The 17222-nt window shown below is 40.6% G+C and overlaps 2 protein-coding genes across 3 annotated transcripts in view; one reads left to right on the forward strand and one right to left on the reverse strand.

Annotated features, from left to right (window-relative positions):
* Positions 1-2700: 2700 nt before the first annotated feature.
* Positions 2701-4723, reverse strand: LOC121536234 (protein reprimo A-like). Its single transcript, XM_041843500.2, has one exon. The coding sequence runs from the start codon at positions 4513-4515 to the stop codon at positions 4204-4206; it is 312 nt and encodes a 103-aa protein (XP_041699434.1). The 5' UTR covers positions 4516-4723; the 3' UTR covers positions 2701-4203.
* A 2901-nt stretch (positions 4724-7624) lies between these two features.
* Positions 7625-17222, forward strand: part of LOC121536682 (polypeptide N-acetylgalactosaminyltransferase 13) — a 69553-nt gene continuing 59955 nt past the window's right edge. For both annotated transcript variants that reach the window (XM_041844117.1, XM_041844116.1), the window contains exons 1-2: positions 7625-8088; positions 16689-16951. In XM_041844117.1, coding sequence (XP_041700051.1) covers positions 16810-16951 — 142 coding nt within the window. In that variant the 5' untranslated portion in view covers positions 7625-8088; positions 16689-16809. The remainder of the gene's footprint in view (positions 8089-16688; positions 16952-17222) is intronic.

The raw sequence follows: 17222 nt of genomic DNA on the forward strand, positions 1-17222 counted from the left end.
TCCCACCATACCTTCTCCGCTATGCAATCTGGTTTCCGAGCTGGTCATGGGTGCACCTCAGCCACGCTCAAAGTTCTAAACGATATTATAACCGCAATCGATAAAAGACAGTACTGTGCAGCCGTCTTCATCGACCTGGCCAAGGCTTTCGACTCCGTCAATCACCGCATTCTTATTGGCAGACTAAATAGCCTTGGTTTCTCAAATGACTGCCTCGCCTGGTTCACCAACTACTTCTCAGATAGAGTTCAATGTGTCAAATCAGAGTGCCTGTTGTCTGGGCCTCTGGCAGTCTCTATGGGGTGCCACAGGGTTCAATTCTCGGGCCGACTCTATTCTCTGTATATATCAATGATGTCGCTCTTGCTGCTGGTGACTCTCAGATCCACCTCTACGCAGACGACACCATTTTGTATACATCTGGCCCTTCATTGGACACTGTGTTAACAAACCTCCAAACGAGCTTCAATGCCATACAGCACTCCTTCCGTAGCCTCCAACTGCTCTTAAACGCTAGTAAAACTTAATGCATGCTCTTCATCGAACGCTGCTTGCACCCGCCCACCCGACTAGAATCACTACTCTCGGCGAGTCTGACTTAGAATATGTGGACAACTACAAATACATAGGTGTCTGGTTAGACCGTAAACTCTCCTTCCAGACTCACATGAAGCATCTCCATCCAAAGTTAAATCTAGAAAGAGGCTTCCTATTTCGCAACAAAGCCTCCTTCACTCATGCTGCCAAACATGCCCTCGTAAAACTGACTATCCTACCGATCCTTGACTTCGGCGATGTCATTTACAAAATAGCCTCCAACACTCTACTCAGCAAATTGGATGTAGTCTATCACAGTGCCAGCCGTTTTGTCACCAAAGCCCCATATACTACCCACCATTGTGACCTGTATGCTCTCGTTGGCTGGCCCTCACTACATATTCGTCGCCAAACCCACTGGCTCCAGGTCATCTATAAATCACTGCTAGGCAAATCCCCGCCTTATCTTAGCTCATTGGTCACCATAGCAACACCCACCCGGTATATCTCACTGGTCATCCCCAAAGCCAACACCTCCTTTGACCGCCATTCCTTCCAGTTCTCTGCTGCCAATGACTGGAACAAACTGCAAAAATCTCTGAACTGAAGACTCTTATCTCCCTCACTAACTTTAAGCATCAGTTGTCAGAGCAGCTTACCGATCACTGCACCTGTACACAGCCCATCTGTAATTAGCCCACCCAACTACCTCATCCCCATATTGTTATTTATTTTGCTAATTTGCACACCAGTATCTCTATTTGCACATCATCTTCTGCACATATATCATTCCAGTGTTAATACTAAATTGTAATTATTTTGCACTATGGTCTATTTATTGCCTTACCTCCATAACTTACTACATTTGCACACACTGTATATAGATTTTCTATTGTGTTATTGACTGTACGTTTTGTTTATCCCATATGTAACTCTGTGTTGTTGTTTTTATCGCACTGCTTTGCTTTATCTTGGCCAGGTCGCAGTTGTAAATGAGAACTTGTTCTCAACTGGCTTACCTGGTTAAATAAAGGTGAAAAAAAAAAGAAGAAGTGGCCATTATCTGATACGATGGACAGACAGGCACACACACACACACACACAGACACACACACTTTAAGAGGTAGTTATAAATAGATGTGGCATACAGCTGCCTTGTTTTTAACCTACCCTGTTGAGCCAATACCTTACTTCATCTCAGCCCTACATGTTACAGACACATAAAGGAAATTACCACATATTGCAATCATTCAAATAAATTAAATAAATGTTTAATAATGCAATGACTATTATAAAATACAATTAAATACAGGAAGAGAGAAGATGTTTGGATGAAAATAACAACAAATATACAATCTTAAATCAGCTGGTTTAATACCTGGATGATACTAAACATAGTTTAGGCTATAGAAATACAATCATCTAGATTATATTTCTATAGTTTAGGTATGGTCAGTTTCCACAACTCATAGCCTACCACTAACTTATTCAGGGTAATCTAATCATCCATATCTCTATGATGGCTGACCATTTCAACTAATGGGTAACACTTCATTGAGTTAACTCAACTTCACTGAGTTCAGTACGGTGTTGAATGTATACTCTCATTCAACCAAATTGACACTTACGCATGAGATACTATCAAAGTTGTTATGCTTAGGATTTTATCAAGGGCAAATGGCAATATCATGAATGTACCTATAATGGCTGCCGACAAAATACTTCATGATATAGTATTAGTTTGAAAGATAATTTATCAATCAAAATGTTCTATTTGTTATGACACATTCAAGCGTAATTATTAGGTGAGATAGAGAGTGGTTTGGGATTTTGGCCGGTGACACACCCCGTAGGCTATGCTGCCGTCCATCAATCATAACACAACATAATGGGCCTTGTCAAATGCGATTCAGTAAACTGTGATGGGTGGGTCACCAGATTGATTTGTCCTCGACGGCAAGGCAGGCAGGAAGCATGATTTTGGAGGAAGTGAAACAACTTTAGACGCTTTTTATCTTTAACGCCGTTCCATTGGAGCAGGTGCACGGGTGGCTTATCAGAGTGCAGCAGTTTGTGCAGTGCAGTCCTCCTTCGCTTGGTTTGACAAGACAAGTCATTTTGTGGAGGTGCTGTTTGGTTCCCCCTGGGGAGCTGCATGGGGGAGCTGGGGGGGGTGCTGGTGCCCAGGTGAGATGAGCCAGGAGCAGAAAAACAGATGCTTTCACTGAGGGAAAAGAAGCCGCACAATGGTCTATACAGGAACAACTTCATAATACAGACAGAAAATTAGAAAATGTCACAATCTCTGACTGCAGTGCAATACATAACATGTATTTCAAGCCATCTAAACCACAAAAACATTAATAATGTGCATATGTCTAAGACTGTTAAAGAAAACATGAGCCCATCACGTTAGAGAGAATGAATTGATCAAACTAAGATAAGTCCTATATAGTGGATTGTCATTCCACCATACATTTGTGACCTAATCATGTTCAAGGTCCCCAGACAAATAGGGGTCTAAATGTGGTCATACTGCATATCCGACAGCTTAAGAATTGTTGGGTTGTTTCTAACCCATCATTTAGAGTGTATATGTTTTCTGAGCATCTGATATGGTACAAACACTGTCAGGCAGGTTTCCATTAAACCCCAGACTGATCAATGGGACTAGGACCTCACACATCAATCCTGGAAAAACCAACCCTGCTCATCACATTGGTTTCAGTGGTTCACCATTAGGCTACAAGACACAATCTCCAACAAGGTGCTAATGTCACACATTTTCTCTCAATGTGCCCTGTCAATTATGACATTTGCACACTTTCAGTAGAATATACTGCAAAAATAAATGTGGTAAAATTAAAATAATAAACAATACATGTTTAATATATTGATACAGTAGAAATGTTATAATTTGAAGGACTTTGTAATCAGAATGATCTCAATACAATTGAAATAGCTCTTCAGTAGCCATGATTGTCTCAAATGAACACTGAGAACAGATTGATGGAAATTCTGAATTAATCAAAAGGAAAACTTCAACATAATTACATAATGAATTTATTCCAATAAACAAACAACTACTGTTGTTTTATTATATATCCACCGTTCATGCATTTAACCACTCACTATTTACAAACGTTCAATAGGAAACCCATTAGACACATTGACTAAATCATTATACTGACTTGCATATTGTATGCAAAAACACATACGATATGTATTTTTCAAACATTCATTCATCCCCATTGCTTTAGCAATACGAGACAGTGTTTGAAGTAAAAAACGATTGTCACTTTGACAAATAGACTATAACAATTAGAGTGCGTCCAATTCAAATTACAGTACAATTCAAATTACATTGTTTGTTTGTCTTTAACAAAAAGTGAGAGATAATTTCGGTTATATTTTAAGTGAGAGATATAATATGTTTGCCACAACATGATGCAGGAGCGACAATGGTCCAGTGACTGTTCAGTCACCTGCTGGATCCTACATTTTCATCAACTGACAAGAACAGAACAATGGAAACTGGATCTTATGTGGATATTGACCATTCATTTCTCTCTGTCTCCGCTGTTGGTGAAAACTGGATTCATCATCGGGGCATCAGTGGTAGGACAAATAATTTTGACAAAGTCTCCAAAAGCGCTCTTTGGGCTACTAATATGCCCCAACAATGACTGCTTCTACCTCTTTGGATGGTCTTCTGTCCGTCACCAAAAAGTTGATCATTCCCTCTGACTTGATGAGAAGGTTGCAGCCCAAAAAGAATATACCGAAAACCACCGTGAGCGATAACACGCACATAACCGCAATCTGGACAACTCTCATGAGAAAGAGACTTCTCTCATCCGGAGTCGGCGCCACGAAGCCATTATCAGTCACCACTGATGAAAAGTTACAGCAAAAAATATCTTCAGTGTTATTGAAAAGTCCTGAACTCTCCGTTTGATTGAAAGCGGTAGAATTCATCTCCACTTTTCAACTTTCAGTTGGCACCACAAATAAGAGCCAAAAGCGCACTTGATAAAAATTCCAGAGAAATTCCTCACAAGTGCAGAAAACAATGAAAAGTGAGAACCAGGAGATTCAAATGCCACCTTTAAATCTGGTATAGGTCTTCTGGTGTGTATCAAACTGCTTTGGCATCGCAATACTATACGTTTCCAATTGTCCTCTTCCCAGTCACAGTGCATTTATGATGTTACAGCAACCCGTGGTTACTATAACCTACCTGGTTGGGTGAAACCATTTCAGGACGCATAGGAGAGTGCTGTTTTCCAAGAGTGTATAGCAATAGCGCCACCATGAGCATGATCAATGAACCATGCAATGCGTAATTGGATGACTAAAAGCCATGCACCTGGCCATTCCATCCAGTCCAATGATGGGGAAAATACATGCAATTTGGTGGAAAAGTGCAATTTTGGATTCAATATCCAATAATGGTTTCATTTTTATAATGTAGCTGATTTTTGTATATATTTTTTATATTATTATTGTAGCCTACCATGACAGTCTCTACCACTGTCGAATTTGCGTGCTGACGCTTTAATTTCATAGGTGGGCAGAGCGTGCTTGATCTAGCTCGCACGCCGGTGCCAGGTAGTCAGGGTCAGAGCTTTTATTTTGGAATCATTCCATTGGTCCATATGGACGTCAAGCCTAAACTCGGTCGTTCCTGCACTCCGGGCTAGCTAAATCAAGTGTACATCATGATCAATACTTTCACTGACATCTAGCGGATGTCAAATTGTGTATCTAAAACGAATTAATTTATGAAATTTTAATTAATGTATTCATTTATCCTTTAGAAATTACGTGCATACATTGTTGTTTTCCAAATTATGTCCAAACGCAATTTATTTTACCTTTATTTAACTAGGCAAGTCAGTTAAGAACAAATTCTAATTTACAATGACGGCCTACACCGGCCAAACCCGGACGACGCTGGGCCAATTGTGCGCAGCCTATGGGACTCCCAATCATGGCCGGTTGTGATACAGCCCGGAATCGAACGAGGGGGTCTGTAGTGACGCCTCAAGCACTGAGATGCAGTGCCTTAGACCACTGAACCATACCTATCTTTTAAATTATTATTATGCCCAGTATTTGGACAGAACTATAGTCTTAGACCTACTGTAAATGTACCCTATTGGTATAAATGCCTGACTTTTTACTGTTATGTGTTGCTGAAGTTGAAAGCTGAATGAATGTTCTATTATTGGGATAATAAAGACTTGAATAATATGCCTACTGTAGGTCATCCCTGGTTTCCAACTAAATCATCAGCAGATGGCAGTATTGTACTTGATGTAGAAAAGTGACACCATTGTCTGTAACCTGGTCTCAGAGCAATTCGTATTATTCTGTACATAAATCCGAGACACTTCTTTAGTATGATGCAGTATATTAAATTTGGGTTGTTACATTAGACAGATGGTTACTTTAGGCAAAAAGAAAAGGCTTGTGGATAGGTGGGCATATAACGTGAACATCTACCAATCCAAAGGTTACGAGTTCAAATCTCATCATGGCCAACTTTAAGATTTTTACTAATTAGCAACTTTTCAACTACTTACTACTTTTTAGCTACTTCGAAACTACTTAGCATGTTAGCTAACCCTTCCCCTAACCCTAACCTTAACCCTTTTAGCTAACCCTTCACCAAACATTAACCTTAACCCTTTTCGCTAACCCTTCCCCTAACCATAACCTTCACCCTTTAACCAAACTCTTAAACTTAGCCCTAACCTTAACCCTAACCCCTAACCCCTAGCCTTGCTAATGTTAGCGAGATAGATTGAATTTGTAAGATATCGTATGTTTTTCGCAAATTGGTAACATATAGTACGTTTTACAAATTCGCTCCATATTGTATATTTTGCTAAATTTGGAAAACATATAATACAAATTGTAATTCATAACTCATGAAATGGTCGATGGACATCCAAAAATTAATACATACCATACGAAACGTAACATCTCATACTAAACGGAGCTCTCGATTTACATACATAATAATACAAAATGCTCTGAGACCAGGTTGTTATATGAGAACAGCGCTGTAATAACTAGGTATAGTTACAAAGCTGGCACACTCAACACATTTTCTGATCAGTTTTGCTGTGATGATAATTAGGGCCTGATTGAGAAATTGATAATTATTCTGGGTGATATTGGTTTGTTAGGTGCAAACTTTGCTCCTAATTTAGGTTTAACTGATTTAGAATTGTTCATATATTAACCCATTATTTGGAAACACCAAACGACAATCACACAATTTGAACCAAGACGTTATAACTATTTACAAATTATTTATAGATCCTACATATTAACTAATATTTAACTGTGTATAAACTACCCTAGTCATAGACTGTTCTCCCTGCTACCGCACGGCAAGCGGTACCCGGAGCGCCAAGTCTAGGTCCAAAAGGCAAATCAACAGCTTCTACCCCCAAGCCATAAGACTCCTGAACAGCTAATCATGGCTACCCCGACAATTTGCACTGTCCCCCTTTTTTACTCTGCTGCTACTCTGTTTATTATTTATGCATAGTCACTTTAACTCTACCCACATGTACATATTACCTCAATTACCTCGACTAGCAGGTGCCCCCGCACATTGACTCTGCACCGGTACCCCCCTGTATATATCCTCCCTACTGTTATTTTAATTTACTGCTGCTCTGTAGTTATTTGCTTTTATTGTTTTTTGCTTAACACTTTTTTTTTTTTTTTACTTTGCATTGTTGGTTAAGGGCTTGTAAGTAAGCATTTCACTGTAATGTCTACACCTGTTGTATTCGGCGCATGTGGCAAATAAATTTTGATTTGATTTGATTTGATTTATATTTTCAGATATAGCCTACAAATGAATCATACAACGAATATATTATATTATGCATTGTAGGATACTTCAATATGCCGTGTGTAACCTATGTATTTGAGTATTGTGCTTTAGGCTATTTCCCATACGATGTACACTGAAAGAAATACATTTACCAGACGCCCTTGAAGCTCAGGATCAGCAGGATTTTCTGATCGACGTGACTTGCAACCAATTAGGGATGAGAAAAAGGACATTGCCGCGATTGTTTTCATGGTAGATTGCACCAGAACGTTTCGCTTGTCTGTTACACCGTTATACATTATTATTTTCGAGAACAGGTGGGTACAAATACGTATCATTTTGCGCTGCATATGAAGTTAGAGATTACAGGACAATTTGTGTAGGATACAATATATCGGTAGTCAACGTGTCGCGTCGGGACGACTGCAGTACATTCAGAAGAGGGACTAGCAAGGAGTATAGGTATCAAGCAATAAAGATTGCTAACCAGCAACATAGGGACGGAAAATTATGCTCTTCATTCACATACAGGTTTCCCGTCTGCGGAACATTTGGATTGATAGTTGATTGACCATTTCAACCATTCAAAAATTATTAGTGAATTACATTAGTGTTGTTAACCCTATGCAACACGTTGCTGGCAAGCGAGACGTCACCGTGCCATTAATTGATTAAAAGAAGACATATTTTCTGTAAGTATTGAATAATATATATATATATTTGTACAAAATGACATATTTCATGAATGACGTGCTTTCATCTTTCAGCATTCAGACAATGTCATAAGAGATGGCTACAGCAGAAATGTTCATTTGGAATATAGCATGTTCCAGTGTTACATCTATTTATTACTAGAGTCTAGACTGTCAATTAGATATTGCAGGAATTTAAGGTCTTATATCTGCCTACTGCTGATATAGGCTATATGTGCAATATTTGTTGTAACATTGTTGCTAAGCATTCCAATTAGAAAATCTTAGTCTTGACTGTAGGAATGATATCAATGAGCTGTAGCCTGGATATACACCTGTCAATAGCCTACGCCATCATAATGACTAGATTATTGTGGAGGTCAGATATCATGGATGAAATTTAGTCATACTGTTCTAGCAATTTACCTTTAGAGATATTGCTGTGAGGCCGGGTTGGGTTCAATTCAAATGGAAGTGCAGTCAATCAATTCAATTTGAATTTTTAATTCAAAAATGGGAAAACCTTTGACATACAAAGCTTCTCTTTTTGAGTTTATTGAACAGTCATTGAAAACAGATGGCCTTCTTCAATTATTTAATTGGAATTTCAGTTTACTTCCTGAATTGACTGCCTTGTATTAAAATTGAACCCAACCCTGCAGTGAGGCACTGGTAACAGTGAAATAGTAGTAGCCAGTGGGTTCTCAAATAGGTCAACAAGTTAAGTCTCACTTAGCCTATTTGTTATGGACAAGGTGTCTTTAGATCAGTTCAGCTGTATAAGACAACAGATGAATCAATATGTTCCCTTTAGCCTCTATTTATCTGTCAGCTGCTGAGTGAAGGGAGTGTGTGCTTGGCCTTCCACCATATCACATCCTGTGGGTTGTCTCTCACTTCATAATGGTCTCAATGAATAGAGTGGTACAATACTTACATTACATCCTCTTCCTGGAGATCTACCGTCCTGTAGGTTTTCAGTCCAACCCTAATAAAGCATAGCCTCGTACTACCATCCTGATCTCGTGAGCTTGGGATGGATTGAAATGTACAGAATGGTTACATAGAGGAAAATGGGGGAGGGTGATACTTTTTCAATTTCAGTCAAGGGGAGGGTTTAGTATTTTAAAAATATAGTCCAGGGGAGGGTCATGTAATTTGTAATTTATGAAATGTCAATATTCGTCAGTGTTTTAGAATTAGTTGCTTATTAGGCTATACAGTGCATTCGGAAAGTATTCAGACCCCTTTACTTTTTCCACATTTTGTTACGTTACAAGCTTATTCTAAAATGGATTACATAAATATTTTTCCTCCTCAATCTACACACAATACCCCATAATGACAAAGCGAAAACGGGTTTTAGAAATTGTTGCAAATGTATACAAAATAAAAAACAGAAATACCATATTTACATAAGTATTCAGACCCTTTGCTATGAGACTCGAAATTGAGCTCAGGTACACCCTGTGTCCATTGATCATCCTTGAGATGTTTCTACAACTTGATTGGAGTCCACCTGTGGTAAATTCAATTGATTGAACATGATTTGGAAAGGCACACACCTGTCTATATAAGGTCCCACAGTTGACAGTGCATGTCAGAGCAAAAACCATGCCATGAGGTCAAAGGAATTGTCTGTAGAGCTCCGAGACAGGATTGTGTCGAGGCACAGATCTGGGGAAGAACACCAAAAAATGGCTGCAGCATTGAAGGTCCCCAAGAACACAGTGACCTGCATCATTCTTAAATGGAAAAAGTTTGGAACCACCAAGACTCTTCCTAGAGCTGGCCGCCCGGCCAAAGTGAGCAATCAGGGGAGAAGGGCCTTGGTCAGGGAGGTGACCAAGAACCTGATGGACAGTCTGAAGGAGCTCCAGAGTTCCTCTGTGGAGATGGGAGAATCTTCCAGAAGGACAACCATCTCTGCAGCACTCCACCAATCAGGCCTTTATGGTAGAGTGGCCAGACGGAAGCCACTCCTCAGTAAAAGGCACATGACAACCCGCTTGGAGTTTGCCAAAAGGCACCTAAAGACTCTCAGACAGTGGTGTAAAGTACTTAAGTAAAAATACTTTAAAGTGCTACTTAAGTAGTTATTTGGGGTATCTGTACTTTACTATTTATATTATTGACAACTTTTACTTCACTACATTCCTAAAGAAAAGAATGTACTTGTAAATAATGCTGTTTTCATTACATTTCGAATGCATAGCAGGACAGGAAAAGGCTCCAATTCACGCACATCTCAAGAGAACTTCCCTGGTCATCCCTACTGCCTATGATCTGGCGGACTCACTAAACACAAAATGCTTAATTTGTAAATGAAGTCTGAGTGTTGGAGTGTGCCCCTGGCGATCCGTAAAAAAAGAAAAGCAAGAAAATGGTGCCGTCTGGTTTGCTTAATATAAAGAATGTGAAATGATTTAAACTTTTACTTTTACTTTTGATACTTAAGTATATTTTAGCAATTACATTTACTTTTGATACTTAAGTATATTTAAAACCAAATACTTTTAGACTTTTACTGAAGTAGTATTTTGCTGGGTGACTTTCACTTTTACTTGAGTCATTTTCTATTAAGGTGTCTTTACTTTTACTCAAGTATGACAATTGGGTACTTTTTCCACCACTGCTCTCAGATCATGAGAATCAAGATTCTCTGTTCTGATGAAACCAAGATTGAACTCTTTGGCCTGAATGCCAAGCGTCACGTCTGGAAGAAACCTGGCACCATCCCTACGGTGAAGCATGGTGGTGGCAGCATCATGCTGTGGGGATGTTTTTCAGCGGCAGGGACTGGGAGACTAGTCAGGATCGAGGGAAAGATGAACGGAGCAAAGTACAGAAAGATCCTTGATGAAAACCTGCTCCAGAGTGCTCAGGACCTCAGACTCGGGCGAAGGTTCACCTTCCAACAGGACAACGACCCTAAGCACACAGCTAAGACAACACAGGAGTGGCTTCGGGACAAGTCTCTGAATGTCCTTGAGTGACCCAGCCAGAGCCCGGCCTCGAACCCGACCGACCATCTCTGGAGAGATCTGAAAGTAGCTTGAGAGGATCTGCAGTGAAGAATGGGAAAAACTCCCCAAATCCAGGTGTGCCAAGCTTGTATCGTCATACCCAAGAAGACATGAGGCTGTAATCGCTGCCAGAGGTGCTTCAACAAAGTACTGAGTAAAGGGTCTGAATAGTTATGTAAAGGTGATATTTGAGCTTTTATTTTTAATAACTTTGCTAAAACTTGTAAAAACCTGTTTTTGCTTTGTCATTATGGGGTATTGGGTGTAGAAAAAATGTCATCCATTTTTTAATAAGGCTGTAACGTAACAAAATGTGGAAAAAGTCAAGGGGTATGAATACTGTATATCGATGTGTGGCTGATGCTACCCCTCATCTCTGATTCTCCGCTGGGCAATATCAAGTGCGCCTAAAGGCTATTTAGTGTGGTCTCAATGAAATGATCATAGGCTACGAAGTAAATGCTTAGAGAAGCACAGAACAAAGTTATATTTTTAAGATAGCTGCTGGGAGGGTGTAAATACAACTAGGCTGCATTACACACTGCAAAGGATATTACAATCATGAGCCCCGGCCTGCTCTGCTCTTGCTGGTGATTTTTTGTGTGTGTGCTGCCTAACCAACGGCTGTGCTGGGTAGGCCTATGGTGGCAGTTCAGGAGGAGACTCAAAGGCTTCTTCTGAAAATAATTTATGATTAGGCCTAGTCCAAATAATGCACTATCGTGAGTGTGGACTAGCCTATAGCCTATGTTCTGTTCAGTTTGAGGAGGCGAGCGCGAAGATGAGGAGGATTGGAGGTTAACTTTGATATCTTTTTACTAATATAATTGATTCTATTAAAAACAATATTTTTGTTGCCCATTGTATTTATCAGAATTACTGACCTCACAATAAGACAGATTCGAGTAACTTACATTTTGGTGCTGAAACTTGAAGCAGCAGCCACAACACAATCAATTGGAAATGGACAGCTCATGGTGCTGAAAGTAGGGAATTTTGGAAAAGGCTAGTAGCTGGGAGCTTGTTTATGACCGTTTGTGGTGGAACACCTGAAAATTGCATATACTTTCAGAACTGTTTGGGGAGCTACTCATAGGTGGACTGCGAGCTACTAGTAGCTGGCGATTTACCTGTTGGAGACCCCCGCAATAGGCCTACCATTTTATGAAAGAAAATGGCAAAAAGCACAGGCCTAGCCCTTGTTAGTTTAAGATTTGGAAGAAAATTAAACTGATCCGATTATATAAAGTGATCCGATTAAACAGCGCTTTGGTCGGTGATGTTTTATGCTAGAAACAAGTTATAAAATACCCGGGAAAGACGTGACTGTCACGCCCTGGCTCTGGGGACTCTAGTATGTTGAGCCAGGGTGTGAGTTTTCATGTGTGTTGGTTCTAGTGTTTGTATATCTATGTTGGCCAGGGTGGCTCCCAATCAGAGACGGCTGTAGCTCGTTGTCTCTGATTGGGAGTCATACTTAGGTAGCCGTTAGGCATTCATTCATTGTGGTTTCTTGTTCGTGTTGGACCATTGACTGTCACGTCATCGTTTTGATCGTGTGATCATTATATAAATAAATATGTTAGCATTCAACGCTGCGCCTTGGTCCTCATCTCTGTTAGACGATCGTGACAGTGACTCTGATGCATATGGGAGTATCATTGTTTCAATTCTTTGCCTTTCAGAGGCTGTGCTACAACGTTCTATAGCTGAGGAGACAGAAAATAGACTTTGCTTGGGAAGTAATCTAATTCTATCAGTATCAATTGATTAAGCTATTCACTTTCTGTACAATAGAATATGTTTAAACCCAGTGAGCTTTTAGGGAAACACTTGTGACCTTCTCTCGTTGGGTTAAGCCACGGAAGAAGAGTAGCCAGCAGTTAAAGCTTACATTTTTCTGTGTCGGTGGGCCTACTCTGTCTGGGTAGGCTATCTTTTGAAAGTACCGTGCTCAGATTTCTAAATAAATTCAATTATTTGCAAACAGGGACAGTTTCGTTGCAAACAAGACACACTGATTTAGCATTGGAGAAATATGATGAGATTAACACATTGGCCTATCTCTCTGTCAATTTTTTGCCTGTGATTTCGGTAATTTGTGTGGTATTAAAATGATTCTGCTAAAATGTAAAATGATGTAGAATTGCATGAAATGTTTATAAAAGGCAATTTTTTCTCTGACCTGCAAATACGATGATAGATTCATGCAATGCTTTTACTATAAAGGAGATATTTCCCCCCCTACTGTTGTCCATGGTGGTCTGCGAACCCACAACCTGGCCCACAGTCCTGTGCTCTATCAAAATTCCTGCGTTTCCATGCATGTCACGATCATTATTAGAGGCAGACCAAGGCGCAGCGTGATAGGCGTACATCTTTTAATGAGTACTCTACACAAACAACAAAACGATACGTGAAGTCTAAAGGTTCACCAACACAAACCTATACAGAACAAGATCCCTCAAATAACTAGTGCAAAACAGGCTGCCTAAGTATGGTGCCCAATCAGAGACAATGAGCTACAGCTGCCTCTGATTGGGAACCACCCTGGCCAACATAGAAAACACGAACTAGAACACAACATAGAAAATCACACATAGAAAATCCACACCCTGGCTCAACATATAAGAGTCCCCAGAGCCAGGGCGTGACAATGCAGCCTAATGCTTACAGGCTCTTGTCTGTCCAAGAAGTGAAGGTTTATGGTAGACAGGTTCTCTGCTCTCCACTTTGTTTTAATTATTATTTTGGGTATAGGGGAAGGGCACATTTATTCCCCCAAGCGTTCAGGGAGGGTTTAGGTAAAATATATTTTGCTTAAGGGAGGGCCGTCCATTTTCATTTCAGAGAGGTCCGATTTTCTCCATGTAACCCTTATTATAAATAGCGTTCACTCCCTAAGTTCACGAGGACCAGGATGGTAGGATGAGGCTAAACAAAGCACACCTGATTCTACTAAATAGCTGCTCACCAAGACCTTTAATAGCTGAATCAGGTATGTTGGGTTAGGGTTGGACTGAACCTACAGGACGGTATCTCCAGGATGAGGGTTGGGCGGCCCTGCATACACTAAAGAAGTGTGCCCAATAGATCATGTACTTTAGTAGCACAGCCCACCTCTTCCCTTTGTTATTGAAGGCGTCACAGCACCCCATTGGATCGGAGCGATGGACGGACTTAAGAGGATCAGCCCTCTAGTCCATCCTGATAATCATTTCCTGTACCCAGAAAGCCCAATGCTGGACGATTTGTGCTGATTCATCCTTTTCTGAACATTGTGAAAGATTGTGCTCAAAGTGCTCTCTGTCATAATGCTTACATCAGTGTCCCTGAAGTGTACCTAAGTGAGCTTTTATTAAATTCCCTGTACACGAGAGAAGTTCAGTCTGCTTCTTGAGTGAAGTACTCATGCACTTCAGATAACTCTGCGTCTGGGATTTCAGAATAAACCAGTCAGAAATGATAGAGAACATTAGAGCTGAATTGCCATTGTTTGAACTTTAGAGCAGCGTTATTTGATGAGTAGAAGTTTGGATACAGTCAAACAGTAACTGTCACAGTGTCAGAGGTGCCAAGCAACGTAACACTTCTGGCCTGTGGGTAAAGCGTCACCACGGTCAGTAAGGTTTGTGTTGTTTCGACAAGTGTTTCAGCTGAAAGGTGTGCTTTAATGAGGGGAGAGACCTTGTTGTAGTGCACTGCTCCACAGACAGGAAATATTCACCCGTGCAGATGGTTGGACTAATGACCCAGCCGCTTCAGAGGGGGATGCGAGCGTCGCCTCCAGCCTGGTTGGTGGCACCAGACCCAAACATTGCACTCGACAGTTCCAAGCAGATGGCCGCGGGAAAACACAGCAGACATTAGCATATAATTCAATATGATGAAAGTAGTATAAGTAAGTTTCCAGGGCCTGGTGTTACTAGGCGTTGGTCACTTTGATTTCAATCAGATTCATGGAGTTTTTGAAATAGAGGATTCGATTTAGATCTGAATACCTTATTACCGGAATCTATACATTTGAAAGGTTTGGGAAAGGCCATTGCAACAGATGACAACATTGCACACAAAGGAGTCTTTATTTTATTAGACTGCCATTCTCAAGGACATTTGGGGCTAATGTCCCACCTTAGATGTCCTGAAAGTCTATTTATGACAGAAAGCGGTCAATGATGAACTATTGTCAGTGTGACTGTTGTTTACAGGGCTGTGATGCTACTACTAAATATGACTGGACGACCAGGCTTGTTTTTGGAAGAGATAACCAGTTAGCTCAGGGCAGGCTTGTCGTCTACTGTGATGGACATAAACAGGAAGCAGAGAGGGATGCTGTGAGTGCAAAGACTGCACTACGCTGCACTACGCTGCAGGAGAATGATAAGGAAATGGGATAGTCAGATTTCCCTCTGGGGATGAGCCTAGAGGGGCGTTATAAGAACCACCCGTTGGCATAGGGCCTTGAGCACATTGGAGGATGATGTGGGTAAACAAAACTGCACACACACACACACACACACATACACATACACACACACGCACACCACTTCAACGTTCACCAAGGGGGTTTCTGTTTTCAGTTGTATTTTGTGTGTGGTTATGGGACAGCGTTTATAGAAACTCAATGCCCCACAGAACACTCCAATACTAGATTTTGTGTGTAAGACTTAAATATTTGATGGTCTATTATGCCATTATTATGGTATAATTTCTCCCAAAATGAAAACGTAAGACTTTGGGATCATAGATAGCTCTTATTGCTTTACAGGATATTTAAAGGTAGAGTACCATAGTGCAGACCTTTCAGTCATAGCAACCTTCCTGTACATAATTTCATTGGATTGGAGATTAACTTTTGTAGAAGGAAAATACAAAACGTACAAGGCATGCTCTATTTCAGTTGTGATCTAATCAATCGCTATCGTGCCAGAGTTGTTGTCAGGTAGATATAGTTCATATTATGAGAAGAGTGTCCATTTTGTTTACGTTGTCTATCTATTCTCTTCTGACTGCTTCTTTTAGAACTGTCTTGTCTGGCACTTCCATTGTGATTTTACACACACACAGTTTCATACAGGGAGAATTGAATGCAGCCTGTTGCCTCTGTAAGCCAATAATTCCCCTTAGAGAAAGTCATATTACATAGCAAATGACAGTGTTTTTCAGGTGGACTACTAGTGAGGTATTCATTTCATTCCATTGCGATTTCTGTTCCCCACACACATTCTCAATGGACTGAAATCTATCTGCCTGGTCTAGGCGAATCCGCCAATAAAACCACAGATGATATGCAGCCTCTCTGAGGAAGGAATTAGCTTTCTGCTTTTCTCTCAAATGGAAAAATACCAAGTCATTGTCAACAACTGTGTCCCATGCCAAAAATACCTGTTCAAAGGAAGTTAGCTGTTTGGTGGAAGCTGTATGCTGGAATCAATGAATTCATACATCTAGTTCTCCTCAGTGTCATTGTCACAACGTTCACAATGTTCATTTCATCAAGGAAATGTTTTCTTTTCATTTCTTAAAGTTCTCTTTCTAACCATGTTTTTGTGTTGTCTTCTTCTTTCTATGTAGTGGGATGACATCCCAGTGTGTCTCCCCATCGTTACCTTGTTTAGTCTCCAGAGTTCCTGCTCTCTGTCAGGGGCCAGCCTGCTGATTCCTCTCCGCCACCACGTCACGTCACGGGGGGCCGATGCGGCGTTTCGTCTACTGTAAGGTGGTGCTGACCACCTCGCTTGTCTGGGTGCTGGTGGATGTCTTCCTGCTTCTCTACTTCAGCGAATGTAACAAATGTGATGAGAGGAAGGACCACTCACTGCTGCCTGCTCTCAGAGGTGAGCCCTAAGTTGAATCAACTTTATTAATCCCATGAGGGGAAATTCGGTTTGTCACCAGCAAGACACAAACAACAACAAATGCATACTTGAGACGCATAGACAAAGCATTGATGGTTGGTGAATCAAGCACAACTCATGACTTCAATAGAAGCCAATGGATTTAATACTATAGACTTAAAACCTAATCAAACATACATTATAGTGTTTTCTCTGTAGATATGGGTTGGTGGGTTGGTGGCCCTGTGAAGCAGTCACCATGACTCAGTCT

The sequence above is a fragment of the Coregonus clupeaformis genome, chromosome 23, assembly GCF_020615455.1.
Source record: "Coregonus clupeaformis isolate EN_2021a chromosome 23, ASM2061545v1, whole genome shotgun sequence".
Lineage (NCBI taxonomy): Eukaryota > Metazoa > Chordata > Actinopteri > Salmoniformes > Salmonidae > Coregonus > Coregonus clupeaformis.